The sequence below is a fragment of the Caretta caretta genome, chromosome 1 (genome assembly GCF_965140235.1).
Source record: "Caretta caretta isolate rCarCar2 chromosome 1, rCarCar1.hap1, whole genome shotgun sequence".
In the NCBI taxonomy this organism is placed as follows: Eukaryota; Metazoa; Chordata; order Testudines; family Cheloniidae; genus Caretta; species Caretta caretta.
The window spans coordinates 332,669,630-332,687,756 of NC_134206.1; the positions used below are offsets into that span (position 1 = coordinate 332,669,630).

General features: G+C 39.8%; 1 protein-coding gene across 1 annotated transcript in view; it reads right to left on the reverse strand.

Moving 5' to 3' along the window:
• Nucleotides 1-6,724: 6,724 nt before the first annotated feature.
• The window catches only part of GNAT3 (G protein subunit alpha transducin 3), a 50,987-nt gene continuing 39,584 nt past the window's right edge, over nt 6,725-18,127 (reverse strand). Inside the window, 5 exon segments of the mRNA XM_048836488.2 lie at nt 6,725-7,303; nt 9,742-9,895; nt 10,292-10,421; nt 12,487-12,615; nt 16,387-16,544. Of these exon segments, the coding sequence (XP_048692445.2) occupies nt 7,113-7,303; nt 9,742-9,895; nt 10,292-10,421; nt 12,487-12,615; nt 16,387-16,544 (762 nt within the window). The 3' untranslated portion in view covers nt 6,725-7,112.

Genomic DNA, 18,127 nt, shown 5'->3' on the forward strand with positions numbered 1-18,127 from the left:
AAGCATGAACTGTGTGTCTAGGAGGAATTATGTCTAATCCATTTTTATTTATTGTTCCATTACAGACACTGGTAGCAGCACAGAAATGATACTGAAGTTTACCCATGAAGTTATGCCATATATTCTAAAAGGAGAAAAATGGTGTCAGCATGCCCCCATGTGGTTGTAGACTCCTGTACACAGTACCAGAGATAGACTACTGTTTGCTCACTATTCGGGAGAGATTTAGAGGCAAATCAATCAATTCGGCATCAAATCTGGGGAGGACGCTTAAGGAAATTGAGGCTCAGGTGATCTTTAGTGGGATTCTGCCTGTTCCTAGAGAAGGGCAACAAAGGTGTGACAAGATTATGACTATCAATAGATGGCTTAGGCAGTGGTGCTATAAGGAGGGCTTTGGGATGTATGGTCATTGGGAGGCATTCATGGATAGAGGACAGTTCTCTCGGGATGGACTTCATCTGAGTAGGGAAGGAAATAGACTTCTAGGATGGAGGTTGGCACAACTGATTAAGAGAGCTTTAAACTAGGAATTTGGGGGAGATGGTTGGGAGATGTCCAGGTAATCTCCACGCCAGAATTTAGCATAGAGTGGAAAGAAAATGAAGTAAGAGTGGATACAGCTGTAGGTAGGAGGAAGGGCAGTGTAGATACAAGTCTAATAGGTTATACTGGTAGTAAAATAACCGTGCCTAATAGGGTACAGAATGTGAGTGAGGCCAAACAGCAAAAATTAAGATGTTTGTACACTAATGCAAGGAGCCTAGGTAATAAAATGGAGGAACTAGAGTTACTGGTGCAGGAAGTGAAACCAGATATTATAGGTATAACAGAGACCTGGTGGAATAGTAGTCATGACTGGGCTACAGGTATTGAAGGGTATGTGCTGTTTAGGAAAGACCGAAATAAAGGTAAAGGTGGTGGAGTAGCACTGTATATCAATGATGAGATAGAATGTAAAGAAATAAGAAGCGATGAAATGGATATGACTGAGTCTGTCTGGGCAACAATTAAATTGGGGAAGAAAACTATTAGAGCCTCCCCTGGGATAGTGCTTGGGGTGTGCTATAGACCGCCGGGATCTAATTTGGATATGGATAGAGCCCTTTTTAATGTTTTTAATAAAGTAAATACTAATGGAAACTGTGTGATCATGGGAGACTTTAACTTCCCAGATATAGACTGGAGGACGAGTGCTAGTAATAATAATAGGGCTCAGATTTTCCTAGATGCGATAGCTGATGGATTCCTTCAGCAAGTAGTTGCTGAACCGACTAGAGGGGATGCCATTTTAGATTTGGTCTTGGTGAGTAATGAGGACCTCATAGAGGAAATGGTGGTAGGGGATAATCTTGGCTCAAGTGATCATGAGCTAATTCAGTTCAAACTGAATGGAAGGATTAACAAAAATAAATCTGCAACTAGGGTTTTTGATTTCAAAAGGGCTGACTTTCAAAAATTAAGGAAATTAGTTAGGGAAGTGGATTGGACTGAAGAATTTATGGGTTTAAAGGTAGAGGAGGCCTGGGATTATTTTAAATTAAAGCTGCAGAAGCTATCGGAAGCCTGCATCCCAAGAAAGGGGAAAAAATTCATAGGCAGGAGTTGTAGACCAAGCTGGATGAGCAAGCATCTTAGAGAGGTAATTAAGAAAAAGCAGAAAGCATATAGGGAGTGGAAGAAGGGAGGGATCAGTAAGGAAAGCTACCTTATTGAGGTCAGAATATGTAGGGATAAAGTGAGACAGGCTAAAAGTCAAGTAGAGTTGGACCTTGCAAAGGGAATTAAAACCAATAGTAAAAGGTTCTATAGTCATATAAATAGGAAGAAAACAAAGAAAGAAGAAGTGGGACCGCTAAAAACTGAGGATGGAGTGGAGGTCAAGGATAATCTAGGCATGGCCCAATATCTAAACAAATACTTTGCCTCAGTCTTTAATAAGACTAAAGAGGATCTTAGGGATAATGGTAGCATGATAAATGGGAATGAGGATATGGAGGTAGACATCATCATATCTGAGGTAGAAGCGAAACTCAAACAGCTTAATGGGACTAAATCGGGGGGCCCAGATAATCTTCATCCAAGAATATTAAAAGAATTGGCACATGAAATTGCAAGCCCATTAGCAAGAATTTTTAATGAATCTGTAAACTCAGGGGTTGTACCGTATGATTGGAGAATTGCTAACATAGTTCCTATTTTTAAGAAAGGGAAAAAAAGTGATCCAAGTAATTATAGGCCTGTTAGTTTGACATCTGTAGTATGCAAGGTCTTGGAAAAAATTTTGAAGGAGAAGGTAGTTAAGGACATTGAAGTCAATGGTAAATGGGACAAAATACAACATGGTTTTACAAAAGGTAGATCGTGCCAAACCAACCTGATCTCCTTCTTTGAGAGAGTAACAAATTTTTTAGATAAAGGAAACGCAGTGGATCTAATTTACTTAGATTTTAGTAAAGCGTTTGATACTGTGCCACATGGGGAATTATTAGTTAAATTGGATAAGATGGGCATCAATAGGAAAATTGAAAGATGGATAGGGAATTGGTTAAAGGGGAGACTACAACGGGTCCTACTGAAAGGTGAACTGTCAAGTTGGAGGGAGGTTACCAGTGGAGTTCCTCAAGGATCAGTTTTGGGACCAATCTTATTTAATCTTTTTATTACTGACCTGGGCACAAAAAGTGGGAGTGTGCTAATAAAGTTTGCAGATGATACAAAGCTGGGTGGTATTGCTAATTTAGAGAAGGACAGGGATACCCTACAGGAGGATCTGGATGACCTTGTAAACTGGAGTAATAGGAATAGGATGAAATTTAATAGTGAGAAGTGTAAGGTCATGCATTTAGGGATTAATAACAAGAATTTTAGTTATAAGCTAGGGACGCATCAACTAGAAGTAACGGAGGAGGAAAAGGACCTTGGAGTATTGGTTGATCATAGGATGACTATGAGCTGCCAATGTGATATGGCTGTGAAAAAAGCTAATGTCATCTTGGGATGCATCAGGAGAGGTATTTCCAGTAGGGATAAGGAGGTTTTAGTACCGTTATATAAGGCACTGGTGAGACCTCACCTGGAATACTGTGTGCAGTTCTGGTCTCCCATGTTTAAGAAGGATGAATTCAAACTGGAACAGGTACAGAGAAGGGCTACTGGGATGATCCGAGGAATGGAAAACTTGTCTTATGAAAGGAGACTCAGGGAGCTTGGCTTGTTTAGCCTAACTAAAAGAAGGTTGAGGGGAGATATGATTGCTCTCTATAAATATATCAGAGGGATAAATACCAGAGAGGGAGAGGAATTATTTAAACTCAGTACCAATGTGGACACAAGAACAAATGGATATAAACTGGCCACTAGGAAATTTAGATTAGAAATTAGACGAAGGTTTCTAACCATCAGAGGAGTGAAGTTTTGGAATAGCCTTCCGAGGGAAGTAGTGGGGGCAAAAGATCTATCTTGCTTTAAGATTAAACTCGATAAGTTTATGGAGGAGATGGTATGATGGGATAACATGGTTTTGGTAATTAAATATTCATGGTAAATAGGCCCAATGGCCTGTGATGGGTTTTTAGATGGGGTAAGATCCAAGTTACCCGGGAAAGAATTTTCTGTAGTATCTGGCTGATGAATCTTGCCCATATGCTCAGGGTTTAGCTGATCGCCATATTTGGGGTCGGGAAGGAATTTTCCTCCAGGGCAGATTGGAAGGCCCTGGAGGTTTTTCGCCTTCCTCTGTAGCATGGGGCACGGGTCACTTGCTGGAGGATTCTCTGCTCCTTGAGGTCTTCAAACTACAATTTGAGGACTTCAATAGCACAGATATAGGTGTGAGGTCTTTTTTAGGAGTGGTGGGTGAAATTCTGTGGCCTGCATTGTGCAGGAGGTCAGACTAGATGATCATAATGGTCCCTTCTGGCCTTAATATCTATGAAATCCAAATAAAGTACATGGAGATTTAGTGGTTTTTCTTTAAATAATTCTGCTGCCTTGTTTCACTGAAAAATGAAATGAATTTGTGGAAGTGCTTTTCCCCAAAATCCCCCACTATCTCAAGTGTATTGTGAAAATGTTTAATGGTTATTTATTTTCATGAGGCTTGAGACAAACTGAAAGGGATCCCTGGGGCCTTTCCTTGCTTTGCTGATATAATTGTTGCTGTTCTCACTTAGAATTTTAGGTGCACTTTGTTTTAATCGGGATTTCTGGAAAAAAAAAAAACCCAACAGTTCTACAGGCAGATGTCAGAACCATGATGTGATGTTCTATAAATTTTGGTAGGTACCATTTGATATGGCTAGTACTCGTGTTTGCTGCCTCTGTGTGCTGGTTCAAGAAGTGTTACGTATTACAAAGTAATCAATTATATTAATTATGTTTTTTTTTAAAAAAAGAAAAGAAAGCAATTGATAAATCAGTAATTAGAAGGGAGTGGACAGCTCTCAGCACCTCATAGGACTGGGCCCATAATGAATTTCTTCTTGTGGTGACTACTTTAAGCAAGTTGATGAGTTGCTTAGTTGGCAGAATTTGTGAAAATATCAGGTTTTGCACGCAAATATTCCTGAGGGAAAAACTGGTCGTTTTACAGGCATAGTCTTGGTTCTGGGTACAACAGACACTGCCTTTCTGACAGCTGAGATCAGAAGAAGTGCTTCTCTTAAAAGTAGTTAGATTTGCACTTTTGGGAGCATTAGAATATTTTTGGTATTGGGCCTTCAATGCTGAAGCTCATTCCTGTTGCTGGCTTGCAAGATCTCAAGTTTAAGAACAAATAAATTGGCATTCTGGATCAGAGCAATGGGTCTTGAAGCCTAGAATCCTGTCTCTGAGAGTGGCCAACACCAGATGCTTCAGAGAATGCAGCATAAAACCCCAGAGTGTGCAATTTACATTTGTTGACCTTCAGGGCACGGTATAAGGTCCATTCATTTGCTCATGCTCTTGCTTGAAGTGGTGTGAACAATATCATAAATAATGCATGGATTTCCCAATTAATAGGGATGGTTTAAAAAAGGTTTTGCCTTGCATTATACCATCATGGCATCCAGAAATTAATTTTGATGCTGCCACTCTTGACAGGGTTCATTTTAAAAGTGATTTGTTGATTTAAAGTCAACCCAAGGCCTTGGCATTGAATACACATTACTGAAAATACAAATAATGAATAAATCAAGTAAAGGGCTGCGATTCAGAAGTTAATAGAAACACAGATATTAGGGATGGCAGACCCTACTATATTTGGTCATCTTGTGTAATGCAGGACTGTCCACTACACTCAATTTTCTAGTGTTTTGTTCAGTTTAATTTTAAAAGTCCCAAGTGAAAGACTATACGCAGTGTAATCGTGTTACTGTCAAGAGAATTTTCCTGAAAGTAGGACTAAAATTTTCCTTTCTTAATTTTATTCCATTAATCCTACATTTAAATCCTCTCCCTCTTTGATGTTTGCCCTCTTCATATATTTATAGACTGTTCTCTATACCTCTTAACTTTCTGCACATATATAGAACTTTCAGTCGTCCAAGATGGCAGCTATCATACTATGAAAAGTGGTTTAACATAAACTCGTATTTTAGCAGCTACAAAGAAAGATTTGCAGTTTATCCTTAAGGGATGTACTGTAAGGTATATCTCTAATTCTGCTCTACCACATATCAATGATATTTCCAAAAATTGGATGCCCCATGCTTCCAATATTACATTTTTTCAAATTCTGTGTATAGCTCTTGCATAAATTGTTTATATATTGTGACGGGGCAAGACCAGATGGCTATAGAAAAGTAGTGGGAGATAGATACATTAGCTCCAGGCTAAACAAATCCCTGGTACCAGGTTAAGTTAAATGGAAGCTGCTCCAGGTCAATTAAGACACCTGGGGCCAATTAAGAACTTTCCAGAAGGCAGGGAGAAGGCTAGGTTGATTGGGACACCTGAAGCCAATCAAGGGCTGGCTGAAACTAGTTAAAAGCCTCCCAGTCAGTCAGGTGGGTGTGCATGTCAGGAGCTGTGGGAGGAAGTTGCGCTGTTGGAGAGGCTGAGTAGTACACACCATATCAGGCACAAGGAAGGAGGCCCTTAGGTAAGGGTGAAGTGGAGCTTGAGGAAGTGAGGGCTGCTGTGGGGGAAGTAGCCCAGGGAATTGTACATGTCATGTTTCTAAAAGGTCAGCTACCATAGCTGATACTATTAGGGTCCCTGGACTGGAGCCCGGAGTAGAGGGTGGGCCCAGGCTCCCCCCCTAACCTTTGCCCCCTGATTAATCACTGAGACTGGGAGACAACAGAGACTGTGCAAGGAAGGATAACTTCTCCTCACCTCCCTTGCTGGCTTATGATGAAAACGGCTCAGTAGACTGTGACCCTTGTCTCTAGAGAAAGAAGGGTTATGTGGAGGGTCACAGTGAGCCTCTGAGGCTAGCGAAATCTGCCAGGAAACGCGGGACTCACAGAGGCAAGGGCAGAGCTTTGTCACAGTATGTACGTATTTATACATATATATTCCATAAACTTTTGTGTCATAAGCCAACTAAATACAACAATCTAAAATTCCATTGGGGCATGTTATTCTATATTTGAATAAAAATGTTGAATTAATGCAACATAATTTTGAACCATCAATGTAACATGAAAACAAAAGAAAACTGAACTGAAATGATGGGTAATATTTAGAGGTATTTTTTTTTAATATTAAGGTTTTCTTAAATCTAAAAAACCCTCAGCACAATCCTTCCTGCATATTGTCTTTCACTCACCCCCACTTTCCCCCCCCTCACTGAAGAATAAATGATCTTATCTTGAGAAGTGCTGATCACCTTGGTAACTCATATTGATTTTAGTGGGAAACTCCTACTGACTCCAATAGGAGGTATGGGAGCACAGAATCTCTCAACATCAGGATCATATAATCTCATGACTCTCCTTACACAGGGGTCTTTGTTCTACAATGCAAACTACATCCAAGGTATAAAGTTACATCTAACCAAAGCCCAGCTGACAGCACCTTCTCTTTCCTCTCATTTTTCCACCACAACCCACACACAGGATAAAGAGAGGTGAGAAGAGAGAGGTAGAGGAAAAAAGAGAGGATGGGGCTGAGGGAGCGAATGGTTAGAAGAGCCCACAGTCTTTCAGGTTTTCTTTGATTATGATGTCTGTTACTGCATTGAAAACAAACTTGATGTTCCGGGTGTCTGTGGCGCAGGTCATATGAGAATATATCTCCTTGTCTTCTTTCTTTAAATTCAAACCTAGGAACTGCTTCTTGATGTAATTTCCCGCATCTTCAAATGTGTTTTGTCCTAATTGGAGACAACAGTGGGTGACATAAACATTTTTCCTCAAAGGCTTCATAGCAGCTGATAACAAACAATTTTGTCAGGAAGATAACTTGAGGCACCCACGCTTGAATTTTCTGAAACTAAGCTGAGCAGCAAAATTCATATTTCATCATATAAATAATTGGTCTGGTTTTGGGACTTGGCAAAAGGAGGAAAGCAGTAAGTGTGAGAAATAGAGGAAGACATGAGAAAATAGTAGGACAAAAATGGAAAGGAGGAAAAGAGTTGAAAATAGAAAAGAAAGGACTGGGAGAAAGGAAGGTGAGAAGAGGAAGGAGTAAAAAAAGGGAAGAAAAAGCAAGAAAACCACATAAACCTCAAATTTCAAAATTGACTAGCAATTTTGGATGGCCAACTTGAGATATCTTAAAGGGGCCTGATTTTCAGAAAGTGCTGAGAACCCATCTTCTGAAAATTAGGCCCCTTTAAAAGGTGTCTCTAGTTGGGCACTCAAAATTGCTAGACCTTCTGAAACAATCTGGAAAATTGAGCTGTTTTTCTACTGGCAAAAGAGTTGGGGGACTTGGCAAAGGGAGGAGAGCAGTAAGTGGGAGAAACAGGAAGAGATGAGAAAATAGCAGGACAAAGATGGAAAGGAAGAAAAGAGTTGAAAATAGAAACGAAAAGGCCTGCAGGAAGGCAGGCGAGAAGAAGAAAGAGGAAAAAGATCAAGAAAAAGCAAGAAAGCCAAATGGGTCTAAGGATGCAATATTTGTTTGTTTATGTAATTTTCCTATTTGTCCTTCCCTAACAGAAAGAAGGATCCTGGAAGGAGGTTCAGGGGATCAATTTTAAGCCAAGGGCAGAATGTGGAGGAGAAAACTTTTGGCTGATTGCTGCCTGAAGACAATGGTGGGCCTCAGTCATGTTTATGCAAGGCCACGTCCTAAGCCAGTATCAGCATAGCTCCTTTGAATCTGGCCCATATTGTTTCACTGTTTGGCCTAAGTTTTCAAAACTGAGTAGCAACTTTGGGTAGCCAATTTGAGACACCTTTAAGGGGCCTGAATTTCAGAAAGTGCTGGAGAACCCATATTTTGAAAATCAGGGCCCCTGTGAAAGGTATTCCAAGTTGGAATTACTCAAAATTACTAAAAGAAAAGGAGTACTTGTGGCACCTTAGAGACTAACCAATTTATTTGAGCATGAGCTTTCGTGAGCTACAGCTCACTTCATCAGATGTTTACCGTGGAAACTGCAGCAGACTTTATATACATACAGAGAATATGAAACAATACCTCCTCCCACCCCACTGTCCTGCTGGTAATAGCTTATCTAAAGTGATCAACAGGTGGGCCATTTCCAGCACAAATCCAGGTTTTCTCACCCTCCACCCCCCACACAAATTCACTCTCCTGCTGGTGCTAGCCCATCCAAAGTGACAACTCTTTGCATAATCAAGTCGGGCTATTTCCTGCATAGATCAAGGTTTTCTCACATCCCCCCACCCCCATACACACACAAACTCACTCTCCTGCTGGTAATAGCTCAGTAATAGATGAGCTATTACCAGCAGGAGAGTGAGTTTGTGTGTGTATGGGGGTGGGGGGATGTGAGAAAACCTTGATCTATGCAGGAAATAGCCCGACTTGATTATGCAAAGAGTTGTCACTTTGGATGGGCTAGCACCAGCAGGAGAGTGAATTTGTGTGGGGGGTGGAGGGTGAGAAAACCTGGATTTGTGCTGGAAATGGCCCACCTGTTGATCACTTTAGATAAGCTATTACCAGCAGGACAGTGGGGTGGGAGGAGGTATTGTTTCATATTCTCTGTATGTATATAAAGTCTGCTGCAGTTTCCACGGTAAACATCTGATGAAGTGAGCTGTAGCTCACGAAAGCTCATGCTCAAATAAATTGGTTAGTCTCTAAGGTGCCACAAGTACTCCTTTTCTTTTTGCGAATACAGACTAACACGGCTGTTCCTCTGAAACCTGTCAAAATTACTAGTCACTTTTGAAAATTTGGGCCTTAATGTACATATTAGGATAACAGTCTGGAGCATGGCACTGTTTTTCTACTAGTGCAGTATAACGTGACTTTATATGTTCTGCTGTACCAGCCTGTAACAATGACTTTTTTCTATAGAAAAAAATTATAAAAATTATAACCTCCAAAAAGGACCGGCATTCACACATTTTACAGTATGTCTTTATGGAATGCAGGAAAAAATGGGCTAGATTCAGGCCTGGTATAAGTAGGTGAAACTCCATTGATTTCAGTGGCATTGCACCTGCTTATATTGGTTCTGAATTTGGTCTGATGTGTATCAGTATAGCATCCACACAGAATGATGATAACATAGTGCGGGTTTGTCCTAATAACCTTCTGACAGCTCTCAGCAGCTTTGCCTATGCTGACTATTTTAATGTCTTTTTCATCTTGAAACCTACAACTTACCATCATATTCTGGAAAGCAGACACTGAGATTAACTTTTGTTATTTTTTCTTGGAAGAAGTCCTTTTTATTTAGAAACAGCACAATAGAGGTGGTAGCAAAGTACTTTTGATTACAGATATGGTTGAACAGGTGAAGGCTTTCATGCATTCTGTTCTGTTAAAATGCAAAAGGTGCCGATTAGAAGCTGACAGCGTCCATCACCTTGTGTTACTTGTACTCTGATGTGCTTTTCTATCAATAAACCAGTATAGTGTGTTAAGCATTAAAAGAAGCCTATTAGGAAAAGGAAAGGGAACATAAGAACATAAGAATGGCTATACTGGCTCAGACCAAAGGTCCATCTAGCTCAGTATCCTGTCTTCCGACAGTGGCCAATGCCAGGTGCTTCAGAGGGAATGAACAGAACAGGTAATCATCAAGTGACCCATCCCCTGTCGCCCATTCCCAGCTTCTGGCAAACAGGGGAAGGGAAGGTTTCTAATGTGCCATCAGGAACACATTGAATCTTCACAACTCACAAGAGGTTGTTTTTTTTCCCTTCTGACTTACCACATTTTCATCTTCCGCCAGGATCGTGTCATAGGCACTAAGTGCAACACAAAATATGATGCAAGTAACTCCTTCAAAGCAGTGCATCCATTTTTTTCTCTCTGATCGCTGTCCACCCACATCAAACATTCTGGGCAGAAAAAAATAACATGCATACTATGTGTAACAATAGATAATTGAAGACACACTCACACCTCCAAAGTACACAAAGTAACTTGAGATGTATGGATATTTTAATACGTAGCTGGCTCAAGCCTTGGGTGGGCACTATTCTCCTTCCCCCTCAGGGAAGCCAAGCAGACCTGCATTTTTTCTTCCAAGTGTATATTGGGGATCCAGTACAAACCAAAGCCCTACTTCTCCAAGGGAGCTCTGGGTGGCTGGCCCCATACATTCATGCAGAGCTCCAGTTAAGTCACTAGGGCTCCGCACAGGTGAAGGAACCCATCCACCCAGAGCTTGGTGCAGGAGTGGACGTTAAATTTTCCATTGAAATGAATGGGGGAGGGGGCCTTTTGTAATAGGCACAGGCAGGGAGCCTCCCTAACCTTTTTAAAAAAAAAAAGGCAACGCAAATCCATTATCATTTTCTTTGGTTAATTCTTGTGCATGTGGAGAACTGGCAGATTGGTCAGTAGAAAACATAGGAGTAAGGGGAAGCTAGCCACTGGTTGACCTAGCAGTAGCAATTAAGGCTCAGATTTTTAAAGGTATTTACGTATTGCTGCGCTCAGCATCACAATGCCTAACTGATTTAGGATTCAAAAAGCTAACTTTTAAAAGGGATTTAGTCACTTAGGAGCCTTTGATCATCGAGCTGAGCTATGAGGTACTAGTATATTTTTAATACGAACCCTTTCAAAAAATGTTTAATTGGAAGTATGGGTGTGTTGGCAGGGGGATGTTTTACTCTGTGTCTGGAAAAGACCTTAGTTGGAAGCAGACATGGCCAATTTTCAAGCATAAGGCAGAATTATGACAGCTGGTCATGAATTTTTCATCAATGCTTTTTCAATGAAAAATGCAGTTTCTTGAAAATCAAAATTTTCTATGGAAAATTTTTGACTTTGCTGTTTTTTTTAAATTTTTCTCAATGGAGAAAATCCAAGTGGAGTCAACTCAAATTGAAACATATTAATTTGTCAAATTGAAACATTTTGTTTTGGGACCATTTGACATTAATCTGGATTTGCCTAAATTATTCACAAGAGTTGTAGTTGAGGTGACTCATGCCCCTATTCTTCCTTATGAGCTGGGCTCCCTGGCTGGACTCCATCTCTAATGGTGCCCTGCAGTATCCCCATCCCCCACCCAGTTGGACTGTCAGGGTGCATCATGAGAATCCCATGACAGTGGTGGGAGATGGAGTCCAGCCCATAGAGGAGAATGGGGGGAATGAAGCACCCAAACTATGAGGTAGCGGGGGAGTTGTGGCAGTTAGATATTGAACAAAGCTGAAACTAAATATTGTGATTTGGTTCAACAAACTGAAATGAAACATTGAAGATTTCAAAATGTTGGACCATTTAGTTTTGATCAATATTTTTCAGAACTTTTGTTCCAAGAAAACAAATGTTGAAGTATTGGAATTTCACATGGGACAGAAATTCCAATTTTTGACCCACACTAATAATTTTCAATGCCAATGCAAATCATAGTTCTTCTTGCTGTAAAAAAAAAAAAGAAGAAGAAAGAAAGAAAGTAGATGCAAATCCATAATAGTAAAATATTTGTATGCTGTTAAAATCATTTAGGTAACCAGATTGCACAGGAGTCACAAGCCACCATGCAGGTGGCACAGCATGAAACCTGATTCTTAGACGTTTGCAAATGTAAAGATGCCCTTTTAGGTCTCTGATGCTGCAATCCGTACACAGACAGGAAGACAGTGGGAGTTGTGCCTGAGTATGGGCTGCAAGATTAAACCCTAATTCAAATTCCTCAGGGATCTCTAAAACCATTTCATTATGAACTTAAACTTGGTAAGTTCACGACATAGTATTTTGCTTGTTTCAGTTATGAACTATCAAATAAGTAATAGAGGATTCAAAGATGCCACAACTGAGTTATTAATAAACCAGCCTTTTTGGATAAGTAGCATCCGGAGGAATCAGCCTTTTGTAATTATTTTTTCAACCTTTACAAAGACCTTGAAATGTGACAGACCCAGCAAGGAGCATCAGAGGGTTTTATACCTGAAGTTCATATCTTTGAAGGAAAACTGAGTCTCAATAATTCCAGTTGTTTTCACTCGTGAACGCAGAACATCTTGGTCGTTGGGAACATATCCAGGAGCTGTCAGCCTGTCCAGATCATTGAGATAGCTAAAGAAATTGAGCAGAGTTTAATAATCTGTGAATCAAGGGAGATTTCTGATACCAATAAAACTGAGTGTTTTTTTCCCAATATAAATGGGCCTGTGTTTACTTCTCTTTCTCTCTTCCACTCCTGTAAACTGGGAGAAACTCCACTGAAGTCAATGGAGTTACACTTGTGTCAAAGTGTTTATTTGGACTCATTCTACTCTCACATACAGTGGTGTCCCATAGGTTTCAATGGGGATCTGCCCTCAGAAGCAAGAAAAGAATTTAGCATCTGCTGGAAAACTTCAACTCCAGCACATCTTTAATCTTCCTCAAGAATGCTAAGAAAGCACAGATCAGAAAGGTAGTTTGTCTAGTTAACTTAGTTCAATCAAGTAGAAGTTTCCAACATGACAAAATCCCTCTGATAGAAGGAGATCTTCCAGGAAACTGAGCATCAGACAATGTTCCCAGGTTGTTGCTATAATATCTTTCCTCTTCTAAATGGAATAATGTCATAATGACTGAACATAATGGTTCAGAAGAATTCACAACTAAGGTTCATTTCCCTGCACATGCATGAATTTACAAGTTGAAGGTCCAGGAATGTGTGTGTCTTCTTTATTATTAATTACTACTGTTGATTCACATTTATATTATAGTAGCACAGGGAGGCCTTAACCCAAGTTGGGGGCCCATTTTGTTAATATCCTCACAACACCCCTGTGAAATGGGGAGTACTATCCCCATTCTACCAAGGGGTAAACTAGGCACAGAAGTTTATATGCCTTGCCTGGAATCACACAGGAAGTCTGTGGCAGAGCCAGGGATTGAACCAGATCTCATGAGTCTTGAGTGCATTGACCATCCTGAAGCTCACCCTTCTCCTATCTCTTTTAACTTCAAGTAAAGGTTTAGAAATGGCTCATCAGTAACCCAACTCCCTAACATGTAAAGATTCCCTCCATTAAGAAGTTAAACGCTAACATAAAGAGAGTTATGAACTAGCAACAAAAAGGAAGGCAAGAACTTTTTTGGCTTATAAGTATATTGACTCTTACAATTGATATCCAAATAGCGAACAAAATGTAAAGGCAAAATACATCAGTTTTGATATGTGGTTTAACAATGGTGTCATCATCTTCAGACCTCTGGGATGTCTCTGAGCCGGCACTTTTACAGTGATTTGTGTATCAAAGACAAACAATGAATGTAGCCCAAATGGAAGTCTCTCTGATGTTTGTTAGGCTTTGTGCTTTTTTCATCTCTCACACAAGGTTTAGCCTGTGTGCGATGTGCCTATGTACAGTTCAGCTAATTGGAGAACTACAAAAGCAAACACCGCAACTCACCATCGTAATCCGGCAATGTTTAACATACCTGCAAATTTAAAAAGTGCTGGGATTTTCCAGTCCTTGCAGATTAGTAAACAAATGGGATTTTCTTATTGCAAACTGAATAGACTTCACAGAAGAAGGAAGGAGTACTTCAGCTCAGCTGAGCATTTCAATGTCAGCCTGTTATATATGTCCAGCAGAAATGGCTGACCTATTGTTTTAAAATTGCCATCAAATTCTTGTTCATTGGATCTAAATTTCTGTTCTCTGAGCACGGGTCCTAGCAGTTACTCTAGCCAGAGGTCAGTTTGTGGGAGTCAGGAGCCACGGCAGTCTTCACTATGTGTAAAAGTGGTAAAGCACACGTGTATATGCTAGTCAGTATACACACACCTTGGGTCTTCTTAAACACAAAAACAGTTAAGTGCCTAAACAAGCCAGAGGCATTAAGTGCTTGTTCTGTCATTCCATAGTTCAGGCTGCAACTGAATTTCTATTATAACCCTAATTTTTCCCCTGTTACACTGACCTTAAATTTGGATAAATTGTGTCTGATTCCAAGATAAAACATTTCAGCCAAATTTGAACTGATTTGAACAAGGAATTTCTAAATTATGATACCCTAAACATAGAGATGGTCTCCAGAGTTCAAGAAGTTTAAGAAAAAACAAAAAAACAATAAAAAACACCGGAAAGAAGGAGAGTGTCCAAACTTACTGGACTTACCTAACAAAAAAGTTCAAAGATCAGTCAATGAAACTCTTGGGGCCAGATCCTCAGCAGGTATAAATTGGAGTATCTCCATAGAAATAAGTGGAGCTATACTGAATTACATCCTCTGAGGAAGTGTCTTTTATTCTGCATTATTTGAATTACAATAGCATTTAGGGGCCACAGTCATGGATCAGGACCCCATCGTGCTAGGCCCTGAAAAAAACACAGAACAAAAAGATAGTCTCTACTCCAAAGCGCTTACAATCTAAGTAGTTTTAAAAGCAATTCAAGTGCAATGTTAGAATGGCTGGTTGGCTCCAGTAGGCTTTAAACTGACCATGAGAGCTTTGAATGCAATGACAAAACTCACTTGCACTTTAACAGTACAGGATCAGGGTCTAAAGCAGGGATTGTCAACCTTTGGCACGCGGCATGCCAAGGAAATCCGCTGGCAGGCTGGGATGGTTTGTTTACCTGCAGCGTCCACAGGTTTGGCCAATTGCATCTCCCACTGGCTGCAGTTCGCCGTTCCAGGCCAATGGGGTCTGCGGGAAGCGGCGTGGGCCGAGGTATGTGCTGGCCGCCACTTCTCGCAGCCCCCATTGGCCTGGAAGAGCAAACCACGGCCAGTGGGAGCTGCAGTCGGCCAAACCTGCAGACGCTGCAGGTAAACACACCATCCCAGCCCGCCAGCAGATTTTCCTGATGGGCCGCATGCCAAAGGTTGCCAATCCCTGCTCTAAAGGTCTGATTTTCAAAGGTATTTAGGTGCCTAAAGATGCACATTGGTATCTAGTGGTATTTTAAAAGTATCCATTATCTCTTCATCATTTACCACTCTACCAATCTTGTGTCTTCCACACATTTTTATCAACAATGATTTTCTGTTTACTTCCTGATCATTGATGAAAATCTTGGCTAGCATCTGGCCTATGTGGTGTATTGAAAATGGTGTTAAAATTACAAGCTATCACTTTAAGTTTGCAAGGGGTTTGAAGGGAAGTGGGTCTTTCAGAGTCAGTCTCCAAGAGCCAGCCTAGAGTAAGGTAGGATAAGTTATGCCTCTCTACTTTCTCACTGTTTTTGGTTCTTTGTGTTATGGTTCTGGATTTTAAGAAATAAATTAGTGTTACATTCCAATTGCAACCTTCCAGAAAGAGTATTTTTTATACAATTTCTCTGATTGAATGCTATGAACATAATAGTCTAGTACCAACCCCAGGGAAACCCCACTAGAAAACACTTCCTTTCAGTGATGATTTCCCATTGATAGCTACTTTGAAATCTGGCCGCTAGCCAGATATCAATTAATCCATGTAATTGATATTGTATAGTACTAATTCTTTAGTCTGAATGTTGTGTTGTACGAAATCAAATTCCCTACAAAAGTCTAAGAATATTTCAACTATTTTATCAACCAAATTTCAAAGAATGAAATATCTTCTTATCATTACTTGTTTTCTTTGTTTAAATGTGACTAATGCATCATAGGCAAATCAAAAATTGTCTTGGTTTTTTTCAAGTTACCATGCATTTATTTTCACCCACCACATTTGCTGCATCCCTGCCTTTCTCACGATATTCAGGCTATACTTGCTATATTTCCTTGATAGCAATAATAAATGAATGGCTAGTAGAAACTACCTTTTAAAAGCTCTAGTAAAGACCATCTAATTTTAGGTCTTTCTTGCACATCATTGCAATATCTAAACACTCTTAAGGGAAAATTCTTGTCACTTACTAAACTGCTGAGTCGTTGAGCTGATATTCTGCTGCCCTTTCAAAGCAGGCTTGGATTCGTGGGTCATTCCATAGTCACTTTATGATTTCAGACAATTCAGGAGTCATGGATCCATCCTCTAGAGAATTTGCCATAGTGTACAGTTGTCTTTCATCTTCCTAAAGGGAAATTTCAGTAAATATAGTTCAAACATATTGTGGTCCTTGATCTCTTTCTGAAACATACTTATTCTATAATGAATCACAGTGGTTTAGAAATTTCTCATTCTTGCAGGTTTTTTTGTCGTTGTTATGTTGATCTGTGCAACTTTTCTGTGTGTGGGGGGGTGGAGGGGCACATACACACACCTTCATGGCCTCGCAGCTTATCACACCACCTTCTGGTGCAGGTCCAAAGCAGGACTTAAGTGGTTAAGAGAGCATCCTCTGGCTTTCTGTACCACAGGTCAGTTTCATCCTAATAGAGCTATTCACAGCAGATCGATATGGCAAGAAAGATTTTTTTATGTAGTGTCAGAGACATGTCGTCTGAGCTAAAGTGTTAGTGAGATTTAAGACTTAAATATTTCCTAAGGATATTTTTAATGTAATTTGAAAAAAAATACTACACAGGTTTTGCTAGCTTTAGGGCACTACCCCCCCCCCCAAAAAAAAAAAAGCTGATAAGTGAATCCAGCTAATGAATGCATTTCCCTTCTGATGTGGACTTTAGGGACGGAACCTGTAATTGAAAAAGAAAAGAGTGGCAGTTTTAAATATATTATTCATAGTTGTGTGCATCCTATTGTAATTAATCAACAAAAGACTGCAGGCAATGTACTGTGTGGAAAATATATATATTTTTCAATACCCAGTGGCTTAGAAGCAGAGTTTAAATAAAGAGCTTGATTATATAAGGATCACTTGATACACTGTCATATCAGTGGATAATTATAGAAAATAATCCCTTACCATCATTTCTCACCAAGCTAAGTAATATAATAAGACAACTGAAATGACTGCAACCAGATATTAATTTGAATGTGTATTATGGCTGTTCAACACCAGGCTACTGAGTTAGGTGCCTAAGTAAGGATTTAAAAACCTACTTTTGAGCACACAGTTTTGATAATGTTGGCATTTGCCCAGAGTAAGATGCAGCAAGCCTTTCACAGAATGAGCTCAAGGTGTCCTAATTCCAAGTCTTGTGTTCTAACCATTGGAACAAATTGTCTGTTCTCTTTTTAATTTTTGAAAGTTTGTTTTGTTTTGTTACTTTTCCTGGGTCCCTTTCACGACTCCCAGATAGATACTGTAGAGTGAATGAAGCTGATTGCAGAAAGTTAAGTTGGTTACTGTAACATGTGAAGCAAATGAATCACAATGAAGAAATAACTAGAACTGATTGAAAATATGATATTTTGAAAGTTTTGAAGAATAAAAATGGATGCGTTTGAAAAAATTAATGAAATATTCTCCCTTTTTTTTGCTCTAAAACAAAACAAACTCTTCTCTTTATTTTAAATTATAGCAGTAGTGATCAATACTGGCTAAAAGGCAGGAGCACTGTCTAGTAGATCCTCTCTGTTCCTAAATGTGATCACTGAAGGCAGGGACTGTGTCTTAATGAATCCTATTCATGTTGACTTGAGTCAATACTGCTCAGTGAAAGTAAAGGTGACAGAATTAAGCCTTATCCTATATCTACACAATATTGAGCACAATAGCTACATCACTAATAACAAAACTACTTCCTCCAAGTT